Source organism: Pygoscelis adeliae, unplaced genomic scaffold (assembly GCF_000699105.1).
Source record: "Pygoscelis adeliae isolate BGI_AS28 unplaced genomic scaffold, ASM69910v1 Scaffold113, whole genome shotgun sequence".
NCBI lineage: Eukaryota > Metazoa > Chordata > Aves > Sphenisciformes > Spheniscidae > Pygoscelis > Pygoscelis adeliae.
The window spans coordinates 4,416,661-4,424,512 of record NW_008825108.1 but is presented as its reverse complement, the minus strand read 5'-3'; the positions used below and the strand labels follow the sequence as shown (position 1 = coordinate 4,424,512).

Here is a 7,852-nt window from a genome sequence, read left to right as displayed (position 1 = left end):
AGAGCACACGAAAGATAATGGCAGGAGGCAGGCAGAGCGCTCTCCTCTTCCTAAATGCAGTCTGAAAAAACTGCAGTCAGAAGCCAAGTGAGTAGTGACGCACAAAGAGAGGGGAGAAGGGCGGAAAGAGCCTGTTTTCTACCCCAGGAAGTGACGGGATGGGATTTGCTCTTCAGGTGCTGGAGGGTATGATACAGGAGATGTAGTGGCTGCAGTTTATGGTGTTATTACCCCCACCAGAAGTTACTGCTTGCAGAAATGGGAAGCACAGAAGGGGATATGCATCCCCCCGGAGGCTCCAGGTTATTACCTGGTGCATGAGCTGCAGCTTGAGCTGGTGCAGGTCCAGGCAAGCCTTGCCCCCGCCGTGCCTCTGCCGGGGAGGAGCGCTGCCACGGCACTGCCAAAGCTGCCAGCTCCACTGAACATCAGCCAGGCCATCTGCTTTCCCCTAAGCACCGGGAGGGAGCCAGGCCAACACGCACACGTGCAGGTGTGAGAGTCCTTCACAGGGACGTGGTGCTCAGCCTGAGCCCTGACAACCTACCCGATTCACCTGCCCTTGGCTTTGCGATGGCCAGGTGGAGTCAGGTGGAGAGAGGAGACCTTCTGCAATTCCCGTGAGAAGGACAAGTCACTGTGCTGTGGACATCTGCCTGGGGGGAGCTGAGGGTACAGTCACTCTCTTCCCCAGCACTCAACTCCAGCAAACTAACAGAGCGGGAAGGTGGCGTTAAAACACCAGCACCGCAGGAAGGAGAGGGAGTCCCTGACTCACGGGACGGTTTGACGTTAGTTATAGGCTGAGGATCTTAAACGCAAGGCGCTGGGCAAAACCCAAAGTGACCTTGTGAAGCGCACCTGGGGGAGCGAGTCCTTTCTATGCCAGCCACTGGCAGGGGAAGAAATCAACACGGTGTGATGAAGCGCTCCTCAGCAAAGCCCCAGAGTCATTGCAGGGCTCTCCCAGAGTCGGCGAGTCTTTGCTGCTTCCTGGAAAGAAACGCAGCTCCCATAGCTGCATTTGTGAGCCCATTGCGAGGCTTCATTCCCTTTTGCTTAGACTCAAATTGTTTATAATGTGTAAGTCTGCTGACGTTCACTTCTTTCCTCCCTCCAGAAAACGCAGAGCGTGACAAAGTCATTAGTAAGTACCACCAGAATTTACTGCTTCCATTTGTTGCCCTTGGTGCAGTTATACTTGAAAACAAGTAACCTCTTTTGTTCATAGGTGATTCCAGGTGGCATCCAGAGTGGGACAGACCTGCGTGTGATGAGTACTGCATCACCGTTATTGCTTTAAGGCCATTACTCCTTATACTGACAATTCTGGCCACCTGGCTCCTACCAAAATACTGGTCTATAGCACCCGCCAGCGAATGACACACATGCAGAAGACCACGAGAGCACTTAGGTCAACTCATCCCTTCCCTGCACATAAGTTACTGGCAGCAGAAAGATCGGTAGAGACATTGTTTGCATCCACAGGTGATTTACAAGTACAGAAATACTATCTTCCTTGCAGGCAGCAGTTAGGAGAGCTGATAAGCAGCTTTCTCACTGCTCAGAACCAGTAACTGGTTTTAAATTACCCATGTATTTTTTCAAAGTGGAGCGGCGTGAGCAGGATCCGGTGGGTAAGGGAGCATGCTGCCCGGGCAGCGCACTGAGGCGCCGGCACCGCCACACTTTCTTAGGACGGGCTGGAGGGCACCCAGGCCAGGAGCCCGCCCCCAGCCCCGGCCCAGGCCCCAGGCAGAGCACACACCTCTCTCGTCCCTACGGCGCTCTTTCCTTGGACACTCCTCCAGCAAGACGCAGAGTAGCCTGGAGAGGTTTTTCATTTAAATGTTTTTCTAATCATTTTTGGACCCATGTGAGCTCTGGCATTTGCATCCTGGGGCAGGCAGTGCGTTTCTGAGTCTCTCAGTGCACTGGGGCCACTGGTACTTCTCTTTGCTTAGAATTTGTTTTTAAACACGCATCATCTGTGCCAAGACATAGTTTCACCTGTGTTTACACATGCTTATGTATTGCCGCAATCTTTCCTTTTTTTTTTCCCCCTTTTTTCCAAGCATAGGGGGTTTGACTGCTATTTCAAACAATAAATCATTATTTCCTGCTTCCCATAGATGGCAATTGTGTATTTGCAACATGATCTAAAGCTTAACTGCTGTGGCACAAAAAAACCCCAGATTCAGTTTCAACCTGCACAATGCTGAGAAACACAATGCTGGGAAAGATGGCATAAAACTCCACATAAAATCATGCTGTGCCCATAGTTATGCCTCTGATTCAACAGTTGCCAAGGGATGAGTCTCCTGGAACCCGCGTATCTGCAGCAGGCAGAAAGCAGCGGGGACAGCTGCTGTGCTCAGCTGGGCATGTCCTCTACCGACCGCAGCCGCTCAGCTCGAGCGGAGGCCGGAAGGAAGAGCTGCACAAGCACACAGCTAGACCGCGGTGATCCGTCTCTATTCGGAGGCGGGTTTAGATGCCTCTGCACCATGCCCCGCTGCAGGGCACAGGCACACACCACTGTAAAGGAAGCTGGGAAGTTCCCCTCGCCACTTCATTTCTGCGGTCCTGCCCCTGCAGCACCTGTCAGTGTTTCTGCATACCCACTCCCGACCTCACTGCTGGGGTGGTTCTTAACTGAAAACACTGGAACTGGGACCCAAAGTTTCTCACGTTACTCTTCCAGGTAACTGCTTGCACTAGAATCACCTCAGTATCGCAGCATTCCCTGAATAAATCATTTTTCAAAATGCAAGTACGGCTGGGGACGAAATTCCAAATTTTGCCCTCGATATATTCTTGTCCTTGATATATACCAGAGCCTCTGTAGCCAAGACATCACCCTCGCAGACAGGAGATGAGCAGTTTCTTTTCCACACTCCAGTGAACAGGGTCCCAGCACCCATGCTGGCCTACTTGTGAGGGAGCCAAGCTCAGTTCTGTCTTCCAAACTAGGCAGATTAGGGTGTTTAAAAAAAAAAATCCCCGTTGCAAAAGCAAGGCCATGGGTCTATCTGTTAAAAAGAGCAGCTGTTTTCCTCCTGACTTGTCTTTTTCCCACTCTCTTTTGTGCAAGACCCAAGCCTCGAGCTTCATGTACTGCACAGTCCTGTCTGAAAATGGGACGGCAAGCGGCACGCGGGCAGCAGGACTTACTCTGCGTACGCTCTCTTGCACAGGGCTCCCACACCAGCACGGAGCCTGGCACAGCGTCTGCCCCACTGAGGCCTCGTGCAGTTAGATCCTACTACCGCAAAGAGAAACGCAGGAGAGGGAAGAGCATACGCTGCTGTGTCTAGGGATCAGGAATTCTTCCCTGCTTAGTTTAATCTGTGCTTGGTCTCCAGGAGAGTAAACACAACGAGCACAGAGCCCTTAAAGTTCAAAACATTCACAGCACTGTCATTTAACTATGTACTTCAGCAGCTCTAAGGAAATACCATAGAAAAAGCTTCATTAAAAACCCTGTAAATCACAGGCTTAGGGGGAAAAAACCCCTAAAACTTTACAACGTGGTATCTTTCAAACAAAAAAAGCCTGCAAGTCAAAAAGTCAAACCTAACCAAGTCCTGCATCTCATTTTAAGGACGTCCAAAAATCCAGATATTTAACTCCTGATGATCAAACCTCTTTGAGCTGTCCACGTTTATCTTATGGCATATGCCCATGAATTCCACATGACAAATGCAAAACACTGATATATATAAATACAGCCCTCGGGTACTTTTTTGCAAGCCTGTAAACTCTAACATCAGTTTAAGGAGATAATTTGCAATAGTTCAAGCTGTTCTGAAAATACAAAAAAAACCCTTTTTCACCCTTCCAAATCCACTTTGTTTTCTATTCTTTACTTTTTACACGAGTGTTAGAACTGTATAGCCATATTCTCTGAGAAAACAGGTGCAAAAAGCACCAACAGTGAGCCCGTGCAGCCAGTTACCATTCAGATACGGACTCTAAGCAGACAAATCCTTTGGTTTAACTTGCTGACAGGAGTATGAGTAGGCTTTCTTGATTTTCCAGTTTAAGCAAATAAATGTCCAACCAACAATCCTTGAGACCCATCAACCATAACAACTGAAAAAGATTAAACACAATGCGAAGCCTTTTCACTCCGTAACAACAGGACAAGACTCCCTGAAGTCTGGTAAGAGTTTTAGTACGGCTAGGGATTTGATGCAAAAGCTACATAGATGCCTCAGCTGTGGGTCCTAAATTAAAAAAGCACAATGGAATTATATACAATTTAAGGCCAGGCTGCCACCAAGCCGAGCTATGTTTTTCTGCGCTGCAACTCAGGCAACCAGGCAGTCAGCTGATGCAGCTGGAAAACACTTTTTTGCAGGGCGCTTTCAGCTAGGTCAGGTTGCTGAAATGAAATGCCAGCCTGCAAGACCAGGGTAGAGCAACCAGCGCTACACTTGTTTTTAACTTTTTAAACAACAAACAGGGGAACACCTGTGCCAGTCCTCTGCAGCGAAGGGGGCCTCATCCAGACTAGATTAGAACCAAGGACTCTCCCTCCCCTAATACACTCATGGTCCTTCCCTGGCTACAGACTCCTCCCTACTGGCTTCTAGCTCTGCAGACTCTTCTGTTGAAGCACTCGTTCGTGGGATCACGCTCTGAGAACAGGCATTTACACTCAAGCGTTGCAGTGCCTCCTGTTGAAATGAGTCCTTTCACTATATGAGAGGTCTGAACTACCTGACTGGTACGGAACTTAGGTCACCCCTGTACACCGTCAACTGCTAAACACCAGTTGGCGTTTAAAGCTTGTCATGCTGCTGGTATCACTATACCCATCAGCTCTCTAGTTTCTGAGACGGGTGTTCGTGACTTATTGATCATATTCTCAGCGACGTATCTGTTGAAGTAGTATTTTCCTGATTGATTCCACAAGTAATTGAACTGCTGTTTATGAACAATGCAGTCCCTAAAAGGACTGACTGTCTCTTGCTTAACAATTAAGTGCCAAGAAATGACCACATAACTGAAAGGCACACTAAGGCTAATGTCGTCCCCTACCCTGAAGGGCAAGCATCTCGGCTATTTCTCAACGCACACGTACTGGCTATTTAACCACACATATTCTAAATTCTTATACATGCAAAAAAGGAAACGGCTGTGTTTTCACTTACTAGTTTCAAATAAAAGGTCACTAACCTAAAAGCAGCGAGTTGCAATATTCTAGCATAATTATTTCCACTGCATGTGCAGGTGATCAAAATTCCAAAACCTGGCAAAAACACTCCCAACACAATCATGAAATTGGTATGGCTCTACCACCTCCTAATCATTACATCTGCTTCTTTAATCTCAGATGCATGAAATAAGCAACATCTGCTCTTCCAGTGAACTTTATTTCATCACAATTTGCATTTTCAGGAAACTAAAAACCTCTAGGCTTCCTCTAAAAAAGGGGAAGGGCCTCAAAAAAAAAAGGAAAAAAGGGAAAAAAAAAAGAGGAACACGTTTCTTAGACTTTCTTGCAAGCAAGAAATAAATTAAGAATATATTTAAAGAAAGGTAACAAGACTTTATGCTTTCCTTGCAGCACATTCCATGTGAAAAGACACTTGCTTTGTACCACATTCTGTCTAACAACCTCCAGGATAATGCTAATAAATGACAGTTTATGAATGGCATTCAATTATTATCATTTGTCTAATTCTCACATGAAGCTGTGAGCTTGTTTCCTGGAAAACAACATGTAGGTTGTGCAGCAGATGACTAATTAAAGGATTTAAGAACAATGTATTAAAATAGTTTATTAACACCAAGACAAGACACGCAAAAATAATCAGCTTTTACAGAAACAAAAGCATAATACAGTAATAAATCTTGCCCGTTTTGCAAAACTTATCACCGTAACTGAGGCTGCATATAGCCTGGTAGTCTTTCACACAAGAATTACCTTAAACTCCCACCGAGTTCTCTGAGCCTAATGTTTAACATCCTGCATCAAACTCCTAAATGTTTCTATTACGAAACCTTCCCTTTAGGCAGATGGGTAATATCCAAATACACTCTCTTACCTTCTCAAACAACACAGCAGCATCGATTTTCTTCACCAACCTTGGCAATTCTGCACAGCTGCTTCAGGTCCACTAATTAAAGTGTACTTTATGAAAAGAGAACTACCTTTCTACCTAGTCTTTTCTTGTCCACATTATACTGACAGCAAGAAGTCTCAAATCTTCCAAGTGTGAAAATGTTCATTAACGTGGGAGAAAAGTGAGCATCTTGGGTGGGGAATTACTTCTTGTTCTTTTTTTTCTTTTCATCTGCTGCCATTTTTAACTTGACTTCTTCCACAGGAAGTGCTCCTAATTTCTTCTTCTTTGCATTCTTTACCTTTTCCTTGATGGCTTCAATATCAATTTTTTTCTCAGTGGAGGCTACACAGTAAAAAATACACAGATAACAGACATGAATTTTACTTTTTCTAGATTTTAGCAGCCTACAAGATGACTTCATATGTAAACTCAGTGAGCTACATCCTGTGGCACTGGTTAGGACTCATTTTATGTTCACTAATGATTTCATAAACTATTCTAATAATAATTTTTGTTGAAACTAGTATTATCCACAAACCTCTTTCAGCAGAATTCAAAGGAGAACATTCATATAAAAAAATCCTATACAACTGCATTTGAACACAGATGCCACACTGCACACATACAAACTATTATCACCCACTCCTCAGAAATTAATACATGCACACTCTCTTAGGCATAGGCCTGTTGGCTTGGTTGGTCTCACATAAGAAGAGAAGAAATTAATTATTGAGTTTGTACACCCGGAGAAGCTTTCATGGTATTTTGTCTCTCTGCAAGTAACCAAGGCGGTAAGATCTCAAACATGCCTGTCCCATCCTTACGCTCTCTCCCTGGCCATCCATTAACGGCCACTGTCGGAAAGGATGGGGAAGGGTGGTCTGGGGGAATATGATACAGATCTTTGACCCCGCATGAAGACCTTTATAAGAGACTTCTACAGGGAGCGCCAGAGTACTTAAGTTAAACACCTAATGCTGAGCAAGCTGAATAACCTACTCTTACGTTCATCTAGGTGATGGTATTTTCTCTTCTGGGCATGAGTCATGAGTTTGGATCTAACTCTCCTACCTCACATGGTTAATTCCTACATCTAACAGTGGGTACCAGCTGTCCTCTTTGGATCTCATTTCTTCTCTACATACAAACTATTGCTGTCATTTATTCTTGGAAGACTGAACGATTTTGGGTCAAAACACAAAGCAGCTAGAAAAGCACAGTATTTGAGATACAGTGCAGTCAATAGCAGGATTATTGAAAATTTACTGCCGTTACAAAACCAGTGCTGTATCAATGCTGCAGAACACATGCTTTTTGAGAAACATGAAATTTTCAGTTCATAAGAAACTGTAATATATAGTGTAATAATGTGTAGGTAGTATAGCTAATACAAAACATATGTAGTATATCTAATACAATGAATGAATATGTAGTATAATCAATGAATCCAGAAAACTGAAGACTTGTTTCTCTATAGTGCGTAAAAAACCAAATCATCTGAAAACACAAGTTCTTACTCTGCATATAGTGTGGTTTTACTTTAACTTTTCTAAAAAAGTTATTTACCCTATCTTAGAATCATAGAATAGTTTGGGTTGGAAGGGATATCTAAAGGTCATCTAGTCCAACCCCCCTGCCATGGGCAGGGACATCTTCAACTACATCAGGTTGCTCAGAGCCCCGTCCAACCTGACCTTGAATGTTTCCAGGCATGGGGCATCCACCACCTCTCTGGGCAACCTGTGCCAGTGCTTCACCACATTCATCATAAAAAA

General features: G+C 44.8%; 2 protein-coding genes across 2 annotated transcripts in view; one reads left to right on the top strand and one right to left on the bottom strand.

The window, feature by feature from the left end:
- The window catches only part of GLIPR1 (GLI pathogenesis-related 1), a 10,148-nt gene extending 8,765 nt beyond the window's left edge, over window positions 1–1,383 (top strand). Inside the window, exons 5-6 of the mRNA XM_009327540.1 lie at window positions 1,121–1,147; window positions 1,232–1,383. Coding sequence (XP_009325815.1) covers window positions 1,121–1,147; window positions 1,232–1,383 — 179 coding nt within the window. The remainder of the gene's footprint in view (window positions 1–1,120; window positions 1,148–1,231) is intronic.
- A 4,387-nt stretch (window positions 1,384–5,770) lies between these two features.
- KRR1 (KRR1, small subunit (SSU) processome component, homolog (yeast)) overlaps window positions 5,771–7,852 on the bottom strand; it is a 7,000-nt gene continuing 4,918 nt past the window's right edge. Inside the window, exon 9 of the mRNA XM_009327539.1 lies at window positions 5,771–6,419. Coding sequence (XP_009325814.1) covers window positions 6,277–6,419 — 143 coding nt within the window. The 3' untranslated portion in view covers window positions 5,771–6,276. The remainder of the gene's footprint in view (window positions 6,420–7,852) is intronic.